The sequence below is a fragment of the Rhinopithecus roxellana genome, chromosome 17, assembly GCF_007565055.1.
Source record: "Rhinopithecus roxellana isolate Shanxi Qingling chromosome 17, ASM756505v1, whole genome shotgun sequence".
Lineage (NCBI taxonomy): Eukaryota > Metazoa > Chordata > Mammalia > Primates > Cercopithecidae > Rhinopithecus > Rhinopithecus roxellana.
The window spans coordinates 6,277,437-6,296,971 of record NC_044565.1 but is presented as its reverse complement, the minus strand read 5'-3'; the positions used below and the strand labels follow the sequence as shown (position 1 = coordinate 6,296,971).

The 19,535-nt window shown below is 48.0% G+C and overlaps 1 protein-coding gene across 1 annotated transcript; it reads left to right on the top strand.

Moving 5' to 3' along the window:
• Window positions 1-680: 680 nt before the first annotated feature.
• On the top strand, window positions 681-3,557 carry PSCA (prostate stem cell antigen). The gene is made up of 3 exons (XM_010385468.2): window positions 681-740; window positions 1,999-2,106; window positions 2,752-3,557. Exons 1-3 carry the CDS (start codon window positions 689-691, stop codon window positions 2,961-2,963), a joined length of 372 nt encoding a protein of 123 aa, XP_010383770.1. The 5' UTR covers window positions 681-688; the 3' UTR covers window positions 2,964-3,557.
• The last annotated feature ends 15,978 nt before the right edge of the window (window positions 3,558-19,535 follow it).

The following is a 19,535-nucleotide window of genomic DNA, read 5'->3' as shown; positions in this document are numbered from 1 at the left end:
TGTTGATGTTCACGCTGGCTCTTCCTGAGTTCTGATGAGAGGAGGGATAATGAGGCTGTCCAACCCTTTGCTGTCATGGCCTGAACCAGTTTTTCAGGTTCACTTCGGAAAGCCCTTGCCGAGAGGAGGGGTCCACTCAGATGGCTGGGGGTCCTTAGAATGTTACTTTTGGTTCACACCCAGAACAGCCCCTGCCCCTCTCCTTTGCAGCACCTGCTGCTGATCTGTCAGCGACACTGTGACCAAGACTTATCACCCCGTGGGCCGTGGGCCCCAGGAGGGTGGCACAGCTTCTGTAGGAGCACAGGGCCCAGGGAGGTGCCCTCATCCTTGGCTGGAAGGCCGAGGCCTGGAGGAGTCTGGAGAAAGGGTCTTCCTTGTATGGCTTTGCGCTGTGAGGTTGGGGAGGTGGGAGAGGCATAATCTGGGGCCTGAGGACGTTTCAGCCCTCAGCCTGGGGTGGCTGAGATATGGCCCTGGGCAGGCTCTGTCCTTCAGAGGTGGAAAGAAGGACAAAGGGAGAGGGAGGTGCAGGTCGCTCAGGGAGGAGATTCAGATCTGCCCAGCCCCGGGGCCCTCACTGGCTCCAGGAAACCTGCTGGTGTTGACTATGGGCAGTCCAGCCTTTCCCCAGCTGCGGTCATATAAAGCCACTCAAGGCCCTCTCCACCGCTGCCCACCCCTGACCATGAAGGCTGTGCTGCTTGCCCTGTTGACGGCAGGCTTGGCCCTGCAGCCAGGTGAGGCCCTGGCCGGCCCCCAGCAGGGAAGGGAGCAGGGGTGAGCCGGGGAGGCCAGAGGGATACCTGCAGGGCACATGGAGAGGAGCGGGGGAAGGAGGAAGGAGGAAGGGGGTAGGGGATGAGGCTTTCGCCCTAGCCTCCGTTCCTCCAAGGCAGCTCTTGGCACGACCAGGCAGCGACCTGTCCCTGCCATCCCCTGTGACCAGGGCTTGCAGGGTCAGCACGGAGTCACTCTCCTTCATGACCGTGGGGCAGGGCCTGGCTCCTCGGGGCAGATAGACAGACTGATGGACAGATGGACAGAGATGCTGATGAGGAGCCGGGAGGCACAGGGCAGGAAGCCTTAGGCTAAGAAGTGCTTTTGAGGGCACAAGGCGGGGGTGCTGGGGATGTCCTGCAAGGACCCGGGGGTCTACATCTGGCCCAGTCCCAGCACTGCAGCTTCCGAGGGTCCCAGGGAGCTGCTGGCCTGCGCTGCTCTGCTTGGGGTAGGACCATCCCGACCCAGGGTCCCGGGGTCAGTCAACCCCACAGCTGCAGCTTCCTCTTCTGGAACGTGAGGTCACAAAAACAGCCACTGAGGGACTAAACAGGGCAGCGTTTCAGAGGCACTAAGGAGGGGGCCCTGAAGATGGGGAGGAGATATTGAGGGTGAGGAGGGGGCACTGAGGACAGTGCTGGGCACCTGCCTGCACAGGCAGGTGCGGTAGTTTCGGAGGAGGAGACAGTGGCCATGAGCACCTAGCAGCAGGGCCACCACCCCAGGGGCAGAGCGAGACCTGACACGGGAGGCCTGAGAGGGGCTGAGAGGCCGGGCTGCTGGGGACAAGGCCAGGTGGGCCTCCATGGTGGTGGCCTGAGGAAGTCCTGGAAAAGCGTCATCCATCCCCTGCCTCCAAGTGTCCAGCCGGGCCCCTGCCAGGTGAGGCGAGCCCCTTCTCTCTCAGGAGCATGGGCGTTTTAACAAAGCTTTACCCTTGCAAGCAGGGGGCTGGGGCACACATGGCAGCTGCCAGGCACCGTGGCAGGAGGCGTGCAGAAAAGCCAGTCCTGGGGGTGTGTGGAGAAGTTCGTGCCCCTGCAGAGGCCTGTCCCAGCACAGACTGTGCTCTCTCCGGAAGGGTCCGGATCTTGCTCTCTGCCCTGCCCTCTGCACTGCAGAGAAGATGAGGCTGGCAGGTCCCTGCCCAGGAGCCACCATTCCTGGTGAGTGCTATGGGGCAGCCTCTGAGGCCCCTCCCACTCCACCCCACAGGCACTGCCCTGCTGTGCTACTCCTGCAAGGCCCAGGTGAGCAATGCGGACTGCCTGAAGGTGGAGAACTGCACGCAGCCGGAGAAGCAGTGCTGGACCGAGCGCATCCGTGAGTGGGGGGACGAAAGTCACCAGGCCTAGGTCTCTGCCACTGAACTATTCATCCTTCTGGCCATCTGCCCACACCTATGTGCTCTTTTCCTTCCACCCATCCCTCACCCGTCCCACACCTGCCCCCCAACGATCACCCAGCATCTGTTCCTCCAGCCATCCTCCTCCATCTGCCACTCCTCCACCCGTCTGTCCCTCCTCATCCTCCATCTGCCACTCCTCCACCCGTCTGTCCCTCCTCATCCTCCATCTGCCACTCCTCCACCCGTCTGTCCCTCCTCATCCTCCATCTGCCACTCCTCCACCCGTCTGTCCCTCCGCATCCTCCATCTGCCACTCCTCCACCCGTCTGTCCCTCCGCATCCTCCATCTGCCACTCCTCCACCCGTCTGTCCCCCCTATCCCTGTGCTTGCTCACTCATTCACACCATTGCTGACGTTCAGTGGGTGGTCCACTTGACTTGGGCATCTGGATAGGGCTAAGACCAGGGCTGAGACCAGGCCCTTGCACTGCTTGCAATCTTGAGGCCAGCCCAGGGGGACTCTAGAGCTTCAGGCAGGGTGGGGACAGGAGGAGGCCTGGGACAGGTCAGGCGGGTGAGCATGCAGGGCAGCCCCATTGCCGGGTCCCGCTGCTCCCCAGGCGCCGTGGGCCTCCTGACCGTCATCAGTAAAGGCTGCAGCTCAAACTGCGTGGATGACTCACAGGACTACTACGTGGGCAAGAAGAACATCACCTGCTGTGACACCGACTTGTGCAACGCCAGCGGGGCCCACGCCCTGCAGCCGGCTGCCGCCATCCTGGTGCTGCTCCCTGCACTCAGCCTGCTGCTTTGGGGCCCCAGCCAGCTGTAGGCTCCCGGGGGGCCCTGCTGCAGCCCACACTGGGTGTGGTGCCCCAGGCCCCCGTGCCACTCCTCACACACCCGGCCCAGTGGGAGCCTGTCCTGGTTCCTGAGGCACGTCCTAACACAGGTCTGACCATGTCCCTCTGCGCCTCTGTCCTCCACCCTGACCCTCCCATGGCCCTCTCCAGGACTCCCACCCGGCAGATCGGCTCTAGTGACACAGATCGGCCTGCAGACGGCCCCTCCAACCCTCTCTGCTGCTGTTTCCATGGCCCAGCATTCTCCACCCTTAACTCTGTGCTCAGGCACCTCTTCCTCCAGGAAGCCTTCCCTGCCTACCCCATCTATGACCTGAGCCAGGTCTGGTCCATGGTGTCCCCCACACCCAGCAGGGGACAGGCACTCAGGAGGGCCCAGCAAAGGCTGAGATGAAGTGGACTGAGTAGAACTGGAGGACGGGGGTCAGCGTGAGTTCCTGGGAGGCTCCAGAGATGGGGCCTGGAGGCCTGAAGGGAGGGGCCAGGCCTTACCTTCATTGGGCTCCCTGAACGGCAGCCTCAGCACAGTGTAGGCCCTTAATAAACACCTGTTGAATAAGCCAGAGAGACCCTCTGTCCTTGCACACCCCAGGTGGGGACGGGATCCAGGGCTGTGTCTGGACCAGGGCCCTGGTCATATGGGCTGCAGCCTCTGCCCTGATAGGAGCAAAGCTTGGTCCCTGAAAGGAGGACGTCCCTGCAGAGGGTGGGAGGGAAGTTCCCAGGACTTGCACTTGCTGTGCTGCCTGAAGCATGTGGCCAGAACTCTCCGAGCCTTCTGGCTCATCTATGACCCCTCCCTGCTGGGAGGATGGACCCAGAAAGTTCACAGGAAGGAGAGGGTTCCGAGGGGCGGGGCTGCTGCCGTTCACGCTACTACTCATCCTTTTGGCCTTATTTGAGCACCCCCATTTTTCAAAATTTGTTCTAGCGCCGCACACCCACCATACAGCATCCAAACACGACAGCAGGGTCCCCAGTGACAGGTGGCCTCCCCCAACCCTGAACCCCAGCCCCTTCCCTCTCTGGAGTGCCGGGGGCTTCTTTCTGGGAGAACCTGTGCCCCGCCATCATCCCCAGGCACCTGAGTGGGAGGACGCCATCCACACTTGCCTCCTGCGCTCAGGAGAAGCCTTTTGCACACAGCCTGCCTCCTGCCCTAGGGCTGGGGGTGCAGTCTGTGACCTGAGTGGGGACCTGCTCAGGGTGGGGCCTCCAAGGGTGTTAGGGGTGGGGCTCAGGGGGATTTTCAGAGAAGAGGAGACAGAGGCTTAGGAAAGGGAACGGGCCTGTTGCCCACATCCCATACCGAGCCAGGACTGGAACCCTGGCCTGGACCTCTGGGGGTGGGTCATGGAGCAGCCAGTGGGCAGAGCTGTGCTGGAAAGAGCCCTCCTGTCTGACATGTGACTTCACGGGGAGACCTCCCTCCTGAACACTGCGGGCCCAGGGTGGCACTGTCAGCAGGGTGTAGCTCCCCAGGCCAGCATCTGAGTGACCCTGGGCACTGGTCACACGCTCCCCACCTTGCCTACACCCAGCCCAGCCTGCCCGGCTTCCATGGTGAGCTCTGGGCTTCAGCCTGCCCGACATCCACCCACTCTCCCGGGCCCAAGGCACACTCAGACCTGCCTTGGCCCGGGGCCTGAGTCCAGAGTCAAGGGTTAGGCCATTGTTTTCCAGGAGGACCCTGCAGACCTGCACAGAACTTTGCACCCCTCAGGGCTCTGGTGCAGGAACTGGGGCCCTAGGCTCAGGCATGTGCTGCTGGCCACACTGTGTCTCCTGAAGCTGCCAGCCTGGGCTTGCTGACCTGCTCTGGGGAGCGTCCAGGACGCTGGGTGAGGGAGGCTGGTGCCCTGCTCGGTTCCGTCCATTCAGCACATAGTTATCGAGCCCCTGCTATGGTCTACGTGCTGTTCCAGGTGCTCCTAATCACCCTGGTGATAAGAACTAGGAGAAAAAAGCAAGGAAAGAGTATCAAGAATGCTGGAATGGCCAGGGAGGAGCTCTGGAGGCCTGCAGTGCAGAGGCAGATGCCTCAGTGATAAGACCACTGGTCCTCACTGAGCAGGACCCAGCCCACTCCATTGCCCACACAGCAGCCCCTCTCCCCTGGTGGAAGGGGGTCCTTCTCCCTGGGGCTTAGGTTCAGAGATACAAGGCAGCACGCTCCAGGGCTGGGGCCCATCCATATCGGGCTGGAGGTGTCCAGGACAGAGCAAGACAGGACCTTCACGCTCTGTTCCCCAGACTTCCTCGCATGGGAATGCCTTGGGCCAGGTGAGGAGAAAAAGGGCAAGGACGCGGGAGGCCTCGCTGGGCTCTCGATGCTGGGGCCAACCTGAAACCTGTGGCCCCCTTCGACCTCCTGAGCTGTCCCTCAGGTCACGGGGCCTCTGAGCTAAGGGCCTGTGAGGATGCACAGCCCTGCCCCTCCCTCACACCACGACGATGGGGCAGGAGCCTGCTCTGGCCACATGACATATGGGGGACAGAGGTCCTCCCCATCCTGCTGCCTCCTCGAAGGACAGATGGCTGACCTCTCCAAGGGCAAGGACCAGCCAGGAGGGCCACCTGCACCAACAGTGCAGGCCGCAGCCCTGGTGCACTCAGGCTCCAGAGGTCACCTATTCGCTCAGGGCCCCACAGCTCCATCTGGACTGGAACCCACACCTCCCTGTCTTCCCACTTTGCCTCATCTTTAGAAATGATAGAAAAGCAAAAAAGAAAAAAGTGCAGAGCTCGGATCCCTAAACCCTAGCGTAATATCTGCCAGCATTTCATAGCCTTTGGGATGTTTCCTATTGTTGTAATCTAGAAGACACAAGTTTACCAAGAAGATAAACAAGCAAGGACCAACAATTAGTAATAACAAGATAGCTAACAAAGGTCCTAGGAAGGCAGAACCAAGTGAGACTCAGGAAGGTGCTTTTAATGGTTGATCAGATATAGTTGAGATCAGAACCTCGGTTATATTTATGCAACCGGGCAGCTTGCTCATATATTTTACAAGCATTTTCTTCTATTTGACCTGAGGTGTTAACTCAGGTATTAACTCGGCGTTAATAAACGCAACAGGTTTTATTGATTATAGCGCACATGTCCCCTTGGTCAAGCAATAATTAATCTCATGCTAATCTATCACCCATTATTATATCTGCAAAGGAATCAAGGGAGAGTTTGAATGTATCTAAGTGTCTCCCGTTTTATGAGACAGTGTGTAGAATGAAGAAGTAAAGTTTTGAAGAGTTGCCTCAGGATAGGCAAATTTTCTCCATGGGGTCAGTAAGCCAATGGCAGCCTCAACCCCAGCCAATATAAGGCCCGCTTAGCTCTCAGGGAAGTGATGTTATATAATTGTATACCACAGGGCTTTGCCTGTCTTGTTGTACATTGACCCCTGAACCAAATGTTATCAATACGCTGGTAACCATTGGGTTCATGATCCCAAATGAGAGACAATCTATTTATGCCTGGTTGAATAGGTGACCACATGGCCGTAGGACCCACTGGTGGTGCAAATCTGTATGCATGGGAGTTGTTCAGGAGGCTGAGTAGGAGGCACTAAGGATGTTAATCATCTGTTTATTTCCAAAACAACAGCTTTAGGTATTGTAAGGTTCACAAGTGTAGGCCATGGTCTTTCTCAGATGCCTGTGGGGACTCATAAGAAACAGGCTTAATCTTGGACAGGTGTACAAGAAGCCAAGTAAATTTGTTTTTCAAAATTTTATTTAAAAATTAAAAAATTTTAATCTTGATCATAAGATACAACTTCCATAAGCCTTTCATAACCTTTACAATCTTTATATAGGAGTCAGTTAATACTTTAAGAAAACCTTGTTAATTTGACTCAGGGGTCCATATGCTGGTCTTGCTTCAGTGTGCCTTCAACATTAATGATCAATTTATAGAGAAACGGACTTATTTTATCTTTAAAATCAGCCCTTACAATCTCATGCACCCACCTCTACCGAGGTAGTCCATGGACCTTAAGGAGTTGAATAGCTTTAATTTCTGTCCCTGTGTTTCAAGAATGCAGTTGATTTTGATTGGCATCTTCTACTGGGCCCAAAGATGGGGTTTTAATTGTTGTCAGTGTTTAAAAATTGAGCAAGACTTGGTGTCCTTTTCAGACCCAGCAGTCAAAGCCCTGTAATTCAATGTCACAAGAACTTTAAAAGCACATACAGGAAGATACACAAATGTAATAACTTTAATTTAAAAAATTAAATATTGGCCAGGTGTGGTGGCTCATGCCTGTAATCCCAGTACTTTAGGAGGTTGAGGCGGGCGGATCACGAGGTCAGGAGTTCAAGGCCAACTTTGCCAATATGGTGAAACCTCATCTCTATTAAAAATACAAAAATTAGCTGGGCATGGTGGTGTGCCCCTGTAGTCCCAGCTACTCAGGAGGCTGAGGCAGAAGAATCACTTGAACTCAAGAGGTGGAGGCTGTAGTGAGCCAAGATCATGCCATTGCACTCCAGCCTGGGCAGCAGAGTGAGACTCCATCTCAAACAAAAACAAAAACAAAAAATCATCCTTTTCCTAAGCAAACCAAATCTAATAATAATGGCATAGGAATTATTTCAATAAAATGTTATATCTGTTAGGTCATTTACCAAAAGGCAAAAGAAAAGACCGTCTGCAGTGCACAGAATATTATGTTGGAAGAAAGCGTTTCCTTAGAGCTTTAAGAAAACGTGCCTTTTAAAATGGGAGGAAAAGCCAAAAAAAGGTGACATGCAATAAAAGTTGAACTTTCAGTTAAAAAAATTAAAATCTGTTATAATTTATTAAGAGTAAATCAACCTGTTAAGAAAATTTCATTGTTCTAACCAATAATTTAGTGCATAATTTTTTTTTACGTCAAGCCCAATCTCTAGGAAAAGCAACGTAATTTCCCTTTACTTATAAACAACTTGATCATATAAAATTTTTTGGTTTTTTTAAAAAATAAATCCTCTTACTATGACTTATACAGACCATTCATCACATGCCTGGACTTTGTCTTTTGTACTGAACATCCTCTTTCTTAAAAAATCAGTCATGGCTGGGCGTGGTGGCTCAAGCCTGTAATCCCAGCACTTTGGGAGGCCGAGACAGGTGGATCACGAGGTCAGGAGATCGAGACCATCCTGGCTAACACGGTGAAACCCCGTCTCTACTAAAAAGTACAAAAAACTAGCCGGGCGAGGTGGCGGGCGCCTGTAGTCCCAACTCGGGAGGCTGAGGCAGGAGAATGGCGTAAACCCGGGAGGTGGAGCTTGCAGTGAGCTGAGATCCAGCCCCCGCACTCCAGCCTGGGTGACAGAGTGAGACTCTGTCTCAAAAAAAAAAAAAAAAAAAAAAATCAGTCATTTTATTTTAGGACTAAACTTACTATACAAGATTTCTTTCTCATATAAAATTATTTCTCTTTAAGCTTTCTTACCACAAAAAATATCTCTTTATTTTTATAACTTTCTTTACATCTCTCTTATTTCCTGGTTCCTTTACCTTGTTTTATATATAACCTTTAAATAAGCTTTAAATTAGATAAAACTTGTTCACCTTTTTTAAAAAAAGATACACCTTTTTTTTTTTTATAGCAAGAATGAATGTTTTCCTATAATATATTTTTATTGGAAAATACCTAAATAGTGAAATATCTATTATTAATATAATTTTCTATTCTAAATTATGACAAATTTTTCTACAAGTATGTATCCCATTCCATTTACCTAATTACCTGAATTGTTTACCTAGATTGTTTATGAAAACTGTGATAGTCATGATTTAAAGTTATGAAACCATCATTGCAAAATTATAACTGAGAAAAAAGATTTTACCTGACGGACTCCATCTTACTTCTAGCCTCCAGGCTGCCCTTGTTCATTCCTGGACTTTGGGAGGAACTTAGTTTATGGTTTAGCTTTGAAACAAACACGATAACAGCCCTTTCCCAAAACAAACTTCCTCACTGCCTGTGCACTAGACTGGCTAAAGCCACAGGATTAGAAGTTATGATAATCTTACTAAATTCAAGATGCAGATATATTCATTAAATCAATATCAATGACTTATTTATTAAAGATTACACAAGCAAATATCATTATGTTTTGGGCTGGGTTTATAGTTTTGTAAACCCTCTGCCAAATTTTGACAACTTATAGTATTTGGCAGGGGTAAATATGAAATTGCTTATTAATAATTGCAAACAAAAATGTATGCTGGCAATTCTTTTTTTTTTTTTTTTTTTTTTTTTTTTTGAGACGGAGTCTCGCTCTGTCGCCCAGGCTGGAGTGCAGTGGCCGGATCTCAGCTCACTGCAAGCTCCGCCTCCCGGGTTTACGCCATTCTCCCGCCTCAGCCTCCGAGTAGCTGGGACTACAGGCGCCCGCCACCTCGCCCGGCTAGTTTTTTGTTTTGTATTTTTTAGTGGAGACAGGGTTTTACCGTGTTAGCCAGGATGGTCTCGATCTCCTGACCTCGTGATCCACCCGTCTCGGCCTCCCAAAGTGCTGGGATTACAGGCTTGAGCCACCGCGCCCAGCCTCATTACCGTATTTTAGTCAGAAAAAATTGCTGCTATTTCAGAGGTACCAAGTGTCAAACCAGAAAGGACTTGATTTAGGAACCAAACCCACCAAACCCAGGCTCTCACGGTGAAAAGAAAGCAGAGCCTTAGCTGTGGAACTGCAGCATGGGGCAACAGCCAATGCTTTCAGCTAGCAAAAAGGTGGCCTTGTTCTGTAAATAAAACCCCTTTAGTAGTCAAAATCAAAAATCTTTCCTTTTTTTCTCCTTTTGCTAGCTGTTTTTCTCCCCCAACCATACCACCTTTTGTGTGTGTGTGTGTGTGGAGGGGGGGTGGGGGGTGGAATTTAGTCACTTCAGAGGCCTTGTTCCCCATAATTTGGAACTTCCCTTCAAATTTGATCAAGTTGGATAGAGTTGATCAAACCCAATGGACAAAAGACTGAAACAACAAGAAAAACAGAAACGAACATCAAAAAAAAAAAAAAAAAAAACTTAAGCAAAACAAACAATGACACAACTTATATGATCACTGAACACTCTAACGGTAAAAAGAAATTAAGACCAGCTGGTTGTTAACTTTAACTTTAGCCAAGACAAACCCCAATTCAGTTACTTACCCAGGGATGGGTCTCAGGCTGAAGACTGCTCTCTACCATCCAAGAAGTGGGAAAAAACTCATCTTCCCTGTTGGAAGTGAGCTCAAACTCAATACAGGAGTTACCCGCCTTCCATCGTCACGGAAGCAGAACAACTTCCCTTCCTTGTTGGAAGCAAGTAAAACTCCAAAATAAAGGAGTTGTACACCAAAATAAACTTTAGATCTTGACCAAATTTTGGGAGAGCAGGGATTCTCTGGAGGGGCAGTTCGCAGACCTCAACAAATTGTCCTATTGATTTGAGCAATAAATTAGTTCATGATGGTACCAAGCATCGATAGAAGATTTGTCAAAGCTCAGGGGCACCTCCACTCAGAATCTCCCTGTGGTTACCAAATGTGAACCCAGAAAATTTGAGACAGGCCCCAGTTAATTTAGAAAGTTTAATTTGCCAAGGTTGAGGACACACGCCCATGACACAGACTCGGGAGGTCCTGACGACATGTGCCCAAGGTGGTCAGAGCACAGTTTGGTTTCATACATTCTAGGGAGTCATGCTGGTTCTGTCTGGAAAGGCGGGACAACTCAAAGCGAGGAAGGGGTTTCCGGGTCACAGGTAGGTGAGAGGCAAACAGTGCATTTTTTTGAGTTTCGGACTGGCGGTTCCAAAGGAGGTTTATCTCAGTGAGCAGAGGGATGACTATGACTACAATGGGAGGCAGGTTTGCCCTGAGCAGTTCCCAGCTTGAATTTTCCCTCTACCTTAGTGATTTTGGGGGCCCAAGATATTTTCCTTCCACAAAGACATAGAAGAAATTATGTTATTTCAGATTAAGGCAAAATTATGAAATGCATCGTAATGTTTTGGAATACAGACCTGTCCCTGTGTCTCAAGAAAGCAGTTTACTTTTTCCCCTTGGCTCAGGTCTAAAGACAAGCCTTCAGTTAACTTGAGTTTTTGTCAGATACTGGTAGGAGTCAGTGCCATCTTTAGATATATGTGTCCAGGAGTCAAAGTCCTACAACAGGTTATTAACTAAGCAAAAGGATTGGTTAATAACCCCTTATATGGACAGCTTCAAGGGGGCTGAGGGAATCCTTTAACTGATTTTCTTCCAATGTGTAATTGTCAGGCTGGAGGTGGTGAGACTGGACTCCATGGTCTGCCAGAAAGCGCTAAAAAGATTTTATGACCTTGCAGAGATTAATTTCTGTAGGTTTAATAAGCCCCAGCAATAAGACTAAATCAGATACTAAATTTAGGATTTTGATTTTGAGGATATTTCTCTAAGATGTTAAAAGGCTCAAAACATTTTATCAACATAAAATCACAGGTCATTATAATAGTTATTCACTTAACCAAGAGAAATCATCAAAAAGACTTTAACAAGCAATAGAGAAAGGTCATATGGATGTAAAAATCTTACCCTTTTAACTGTCAGTTTTTTTGCAATCACAAAGCTAATGAAGACAGCATAGGAATTCTCTTGAAAAAACATAAAATCTTGTGTTTTTTTTGTTTTTTTAAGCCAGCTGATAAAAAGGCAGAGAAAACCTTCTGCAGTAAGACTGCTTCTCCTTATGGGAAGCCCATTTAGATAACCTGGAAGACAAACTTGAGGAAAGAAGTGCTTGATGGCGTAGGAACAGTGTTTAAGGTTACGGGCATATGTGACTCTTAGGAACAGCATGAGAAGTTTTCTGATTACACTGAAAATTTAGACGCAGCAAGAAAAGCCAAGAATATAAAATCAAGTTATACTAGAAGAAAACATTACTTTTATAGAGCTTTAAGATAAAACGTTAGCATCAGGTCATTCCAACAGTTAAAACTGGAGGAAAAAAGGGAGGCAGGAGCTGACAAAAAACGCTGAAGTAGAGGGTTGTCTTCTCGGGCCTGCTCAAGGGGGAAAAAGCTGAAAGCAGTAAGACAGAACCAATGGAATGTCTAAAATATGGATCTGAGAAGTTTAGAAGAGAAACAGGGTACAAAATTGGAAGTAAAATTTCTTGTAACTTCATTAAGAGCAAATCAGTACCTCAAGACAACTTCGTTTTAACATAGGGGACCAATTTCTAGAAAGACTGTTATGAATGGCTTCCTTTCAATTATAACCAACTTACTCATAGACAAAACTCCTTCCATAAATTTCCCTTCATGAACTTTATCCCAGTGTACACAGACCATCTTAGACATGCTTGAACTTCCTGCCTTGCCCTGACCTTCTCTCTTTCCCAAATAATCATTTAGTCATTATTCATGACTAATGGCTAAAAGTCATAGTGATATTCATGACTGACTAATAATCATTAGTCATTTCACTTTAGGACAAAAATTTACCACACGAGATCCTTTTTCATACATTACTTGCTATTCTTTATAATCTTCCTTACCAAAAATACATCTTCATATCCATCACTTTTATTCACATCTCTCGCTCCCCTACTTACTGGCTCCTTTCTACCTTGTTTCATAAGTAACTATTTTCAAGTTCATCATTTTAATTAATCTTAAGATAACTTCTGAATTAGACAAAATTATCTTTCTTCTCAACAAGACTAGTTCCTGGGAGCCTTTTGGCCTCATATGCTGCCCAGAGACATGCTGAATTAAATAACCCAAAGAAAGAAAATCACCAGGAGAAGGACTTCAGAGCATGCAAGCTGAGGACAACGGGCATCACTAGTGAGGCACAGACAGCAAATATGCAGCCAATGAAGGGGACGAGGGGGACCCCGCAGTACATGCTGGCAAACGTCCCTCTGAGCCTTAAATGGGCTCTCCACTGGGGTGGCACTGCAGCCCCGGGACCCGAAAGGCTGAGGAGCCCCATGCAACAGGATGGTGGCTGACCTGGAGGATCCCTGGCTCCAGGCTCCCCAGCAGACGGGACCCAAAGGACCCCACACCTCTCGGTGAGGTCCACTAACCCCCAGTCCCTAGGGGAACATAAAGGAGCATGAGCGTCCCTGTGTGTCCCAGGGCTTGGAAGGCTGAGCACATTGCATACAGGAAACCAGAGCGGGAAGGGACGGGACAGCTAAGGGCACTCAATCATCTGTGAGTGGGAAAACTGAGTAAGCAAGAGAGCCAGCACTGTTAGCCAGCTGTTAGCACTTTATAGATGAGACCCTTCCACAATCCTAGAAACATGTTTCCCACAGCATACACTTTGAATTAGTAATACCAAAAACAGTGAGTCTCACCTCAACACCGCGAGATAAGCAGAGTCGCCGCTCGGCAGCAGAATAGTAACAGCAGATCCAAAGCAGGCAGAAAAGAACAGAGAGAAACACATAAAGAGCATCAGAAGTCACCACTGGAAGGTGGAAACTTTGGGCCAGCCATTCGGGGCTGCCCAAGCCCGCAGTACAGCAAAGCAATGAGCTGGCAAATGATGAGAAGTAGAGCTTTCCCATTCCCAGCAGAGAGCACAAGGTGGATTAGTTCAGATCACATACTGACAAACATCTTGCAAAGAGACTTCCATTGTTCCAGATATACCACAGGGCATCTAACCTTGTGGGCCGAGCCTCTAACCTGAGTTTCTAGGTGAGTATCTTTGTCTAAGTGTGACATAGGATGCCAAGAGGGACCCCATTTACCAGAGGTGGCCAACTGGTGCTGCAGACAAAATATCCCCAGCATATGGTCTCATCTTATGGTCCCTTAGTGCATCGCCAGAAAGATGTTGCTGGAAGAGGGTTTTTCGGTCTAGCACAGGAAGGAATTCAGGTGAGTCGCAGAGTGCAGTGAGAAGAGTTTGTTTATTGAAAGCTACTCAGATGCAGAGTAGGGCATCCTCAGAAAGCAAGAGGAGGAACACACTGTCCTTCTTTCAAACTCCTCTCATGTAGGGGTCTAATCTACGTAAAAGCTAAGCTAAGTTACGTCTATGTGTGGGTGGGTTGACAGCATGACAAAACTTATTACTTTGTTGATTTAAAGTAAACTATCCTTGGGATTTTAGTGAGTAAGTACATCAAAGCATGACTCTAATTATTATTTTTTGTTGGTTTGTTTTTGTTTTTGTTTTTATTTTGAGATGGAGTCTCGCTCTGTCACCCAGGCTGGAGTGCAGTGGCGCGATTTCAGCTCACTACAAGCTCCGCCTCCCGGGTTCACGCCATTCTCCTGCCTCAGCCTCCCGCATGACTCTAATTATTTTAAGAGCACATATTGTTATCAGATATTGGTGCATCTGGACATTTTGTTGTGTAGGAGTTTGTCCTTGCAGGCATTCCTAAACTCCCTCCTTAGCCATCAACAGCTGTGACCATGGGCTATGACTGGCAAAGAATGTGCCTTGCAAGTTTTAAAATGGAACTGGCTTGAAAATGGCGTCACCCTGGCTCTCCTACACTCCTGGTTCCCTAATAATCCCATCAAAAGCAATGTACAAATTGAATGTGATCCCTATCAATATTTCAGTGGTATTTCTCATGGAAATAGAAAAAAAGATCTGGCTGGGTGCGTTGGCTCACGCCTGTAATCCCAACAATTTGAGAGGCAGAGGTGGGTGGGTCACCTGAGGTCAGGAGTTCGAGACCAGCCTGGCCAACATGGCGAAATCCCGTCTCTACTAAAAATACAAAAGTTAGTGGGGTATGGTGGCACATGCCTGTAGTCTCAGGCTATTCGGGAGGTTGAGGTGGTAGAATCCCTTGAACCAGGGAAGCGGAGGTTGCAGTAAGCCAAGATTGTGCCACTGCACTCCAGCCTGGACAACAAAGCAAGACTCCATCCCTCCCCCCAAAAAAAGAGAGAAAAGAAAAAAAATCCAAAATCGCCATGGAACCACAAAAAAAACAAAACAGCCAAGGCAATTTTGTAAAAGAAAACAAAGGTGGAGGCATCACACTTTTGGATTTGAAACAATGTTGTAAAGGTGTATGATGCGGTTTGCCCTGCCTTTCTCCAGCAAAGACAGACTGTGAGGTCTATGTGTCTAATTTCCAAGCAGCCACATGCCCTGCAGACATGAACTTCTAGCAGGGAGCTCAGAGGCCTGCTTGGCTTTGGCTGGGCTCTGAACACACAGCAGCCCTTGAAGGCTCCTCCATTGCCTCTGCTGTGGAAGCCACAGGCTCCCCTAATGTCCTCCTACCCCCTGCTCTGGAATATACTCTCACCCTTTCTGGGTGAGAGACTTTGCTGGGCTGCTTCTCCTCTTGGTAGAATGGTTCTCTGACATCAAGGCATGAGAGGCATTTCTGGTTTGAAGGCTATCTGATGCTCTTTCCTGGCAAGGAGGTCATAAGCTGCTATTGTCTTCCAGAGGCATTTGAGGAGCAGCTGCAACACACCAGAGGTCCCTGCTGGTGCTGGCTTCTGCCAAAGGTGCCCAGGCGGCACGTGTCCTGATAGCAGATATTCCTAACCACAGCTCGACAGCTGGCTCAGGAGGCCTGCGTGAAGCTGCATGCACTACCTCTTGCAAATACGTGAATGCTTCTATTGGCTCATGGACCCATTTGAATTCACAATAGCAAGGGCAGTGTATTCCTCAATGGGGAATGTTGTGTCTCCAAATCTCTCATAGGTCCACATAGCTCTGCTTCTTGTTTAGCAAAGGGCTCAGTAAGAGATAATAATTTGTTTCTCTCTGTTTGAGGGACATTCGTGGTTATACTGGCACAGGCATTCCAGAGAAGTCCCCAGACCGGACTGGGCCTTGCATTTGACCAGGTTCTGTTGGGTGTTTGGGTGAAAACAGCCCAGTGCTTCTCTGAGCAGGCCATCAGCATGACGGCATCCACATCTCTACTAACTCACTCTCATGGTTAGCTAGTTCAAGTCTCGCCACTCCTCATGCCAGCAAATTCAAGTATCCCTGTGCCAAATGGTACATGTTTACCAAACCACATTCTCCTAAAGTTATGCCTGGCTGGACTGCAATAGTGGGTGGAAAAGAAGGAAATGTGCCTTTAGACCAATGGAGTGTATTAGGGCATCCCACCTGCAACCCTTACCTCCAGCTTGTTGCATTACCTGGACAGTCTTTACAATATCAGGTATAGCTGAAGAAATATGGCAGACTGCACTGCTGAACCCTGCACATCTGTTGTCAGCCTCCACAAATAATCTCTCAGACAGGGCGGTTAAAAATAAAATCAAGGTCAGGTGGAATGGCTCATGTCTGTAATCTCTACACTTTGGGAGGCTAAGGCAGATGGATCATTTGAGGTCAGGAGTTCAAGACCAGCCTGGCCAACATGGTGAAACCCTATCTCTACTAAAAATACTAAAATTAGCCAGGCGTGGTGGTTTGTACCTGTAATCCCAGCTACTTGGGAAGCTGAGGCAGGAAAACCACTTGGACCTGGGAGGCAGAGGTTGCAGTGAGCGGAGATCATGCCACTGTCCTCCAGCTTTGGTGAAAGAACAAGACTCTGTCTAAAAAAAAAAAAAAAAAAAAAAAAAAATATCAGTGGGAATCAATTCCTCCACTTCAGCCTTTTCTTTAAGAGTAGCGAGGTCTGGTGGCCCCTCCTAAAGTTCTGCAGAGCTCAGTGTTGATTACAGAGGAAAGTCTGGACCATCCAGAACATTCCAAAGTAGCATTCATGAATTAACCACACAGGAAATACTTTGTTGATATTCCTTGAAAAACTACCCCCAGGATCCAGTGTAATGAGCCTTTATGGCATCATATATGAACCATATAACTTCTGGGTCATTGCCATGGCATTTGTAAATTGTCATGGTGCTTGTGTGAGTATCTTATGACAATGTATTATAATTAGCATATAACAAGCAATGAGGGCAACTAGAAGTCACTTTTGTCATCATCTTGGTCCTAGCTGATTTGGGCCAGTTTCTTTGTTACATCCTGTTTTGATCACAGGGTCATGACCAGGGCTCGGAAAACAAGTCCTGCTGATATCGTACCTCACAACTATTTTGGGATTGGTCAGTAACTCAAATATTGCCTTCTGTTAAGCAATGTCTGTTAAACAGGAAAATGAATGAGAGACATAAATAGAGAAATCACAGGAAAATACAAATATCCACTAGCCATATCAAACATGTCAAACCATATCAAGTGCTCAACTTCACTCATAATTTAAATTTGCAAATTAAAAATACACCTGGATACTATTTTCACTTTCATCTGTTAGACTGGTGAAAATCCAAAGAGTGAATAAGAGGATATTCTTTCTGATACTGCCATGAAAATAAGCACTCACTCCTTAATGATAAAATTCTCCAAAGACCAGATAGAGCAACTGGGCAATACTCATATAAACTGCAAATATATTTAACTTTTGTCCTTTGGTCTCATTTCTGGGAAGTTGTGGTATAATGATATATGTAAGGAATGACATTAGGGACAATTGCAGTGTTGTGTATATGAAAGTTGACTTCATATATTGAGTTATTCTGGTCATACCCAACTAAGTCAAGGCTGAGGGCCAGAGGAAAACCACTCAGGCAGACAGCACCTGCTCCAAGAACCATCTGCAAGCCCATGTGCTGAAATGCCTGCTGCAACTTTACAATCAGGTGTACCTCGCAGCTGCTGGAACGACCTGCTGTGACTCAAAGACAAGGTCTACCTACTGTGTCACTCACCCATCAGAGCCTGCCAGCTCCCCAAACCTCTACCAGTGCCCACAAGTTTTCTTTCTAAACAATAGGTAACATTTTTAAAATAAAACTTTCAACCTTCTCTTTGTTCATCAGACACACCAAACACATTTCTGGTCTGCGTATGCCCGGAATTACAATTCTGTGATTCCCGAATAACATGTTTAGAGATTCATCCTATAATGTGTTTGACTTTGACATGTGAGATGTAAAAACACTGCGAACAACACAAATGTTCATTCAAGAAGGCTATTTAAATTAGCTATGGTACATCAAGGCCATGGAATATGATGCAACTTGTATTAGTCCTTTATCCCATTGCTATAAAGAAATACCTGAGGCTGGGCAATTTATAAAGAAAAGAGGTTGAATTGTCTCACAGTTCCACAGGCTGTGCAGGAAGCATGGTCCTGGCTTCTGAGGAGGCCTCAGGAAACTTACAATCATGACGGAAGGCAAAGGGGAAGCAGGCACCTCTTACGTGGCCTGAGCAGGAGGAAGAGAGAGTTGCCCACACACTTTGAAAAACACAGATCTCATGAGAACTCTACCACAAGAACAGCACCAAAGGGTTGGTGCTAAACCATTCACGAAGGACCACCCCATGATCCAATCACCTCCCACCAGGACTCACCCCCAACACTGAGGATTACAATTCAACATGAGATTTTAGTGGGGACACAGATCTAAACCATATCACAACTGTAAAAAAAAAATAAATAAAATTAAAAAATAAAAAAGAAGAAGAAGAAAGAAAAGAAAGAGTATGAAAGTCCTGCTCCTTCCTGTGTTAACAGAGGGCCTCTACACAGAGGGTTGAAGGGAAAAAGGAGGGTGGAGAACAACACCTGTGGATTGCCCTTTGGGGTCTACTCAGATCCGCCCAATTTCCCATAAAACTAGTATTTAGGTTTTCTTTTGAATAAACATAGAAATTGACCCACCCTAGCTTAAAACTTGGGAAAGTTACACTTGTCTTATCTGAGTTCCTTTCTCAGGAAACCAACCGTCGGGCCTTCCAGACAGCATCAAGACACTGAAACTCAGCAGGTTCTTGAGGCCAGACCCCTCACCAGTCATGAAGCCTAGCTGCCTCCTCACTCTCCCTAATTTCTGTTTTCCCACACAGGGTGACATTTCTTCCCTGCTCTAGAAACTCCTAGTTTTAGTGGGCTGAGGAGAGGGATTTGTGACTGAGCACCCGTCTCCAGGCTGTAGGACCTGAATGAGGCCTTCTTCTCTGGCACTGCTCTTGGTGATTGGCTTTCTGTGCAGGGTAGCAGACCTGGATGACAACCCTGATGTTTGGGTAGCACTGTTACCGTGAGAGACATGGAAATCCTCCAGTTCTTGGTCTTCTTGGAGGAAAGAATTCAGACAAGAGATGCACAGCAAGAGGTAAAGGGTTAAGTAACCTTTATTTAAAGAGTCAGGAGCTCAGAGAGACAAGACAGAATCTGCCACTCAGGAGATAGAGCCAAAAGCTAGTGACTTAGGAGGAATTCTTTTCTTTCTTTCTTTTTTTTTTCTTTTTTATTTTTTTGAGACGGAGTCTCTCTCTGTCACCCAGGCTGAAGTGCAGTGGTGCAATCTCAGCTCGCCGCAAGCTGTGTCTTCTGGGTTCACGCCATTCTCCTGCCTCAGCCTCCTGAGTAGCTGGGACTACAGGTGCCAGGAGGAATTCTTATTGGAGCTTTTAGTGAAGGAAAACAGTACAGCCTGAAAGAGGAACAGGGTGGGCTGCTCAAAAGAATGAGTCCGTCCCTACTCATGCTGGGGAGACCCTCTTGATGAGAGTTTTACAGGATTATTCATGAAGGGCCCGG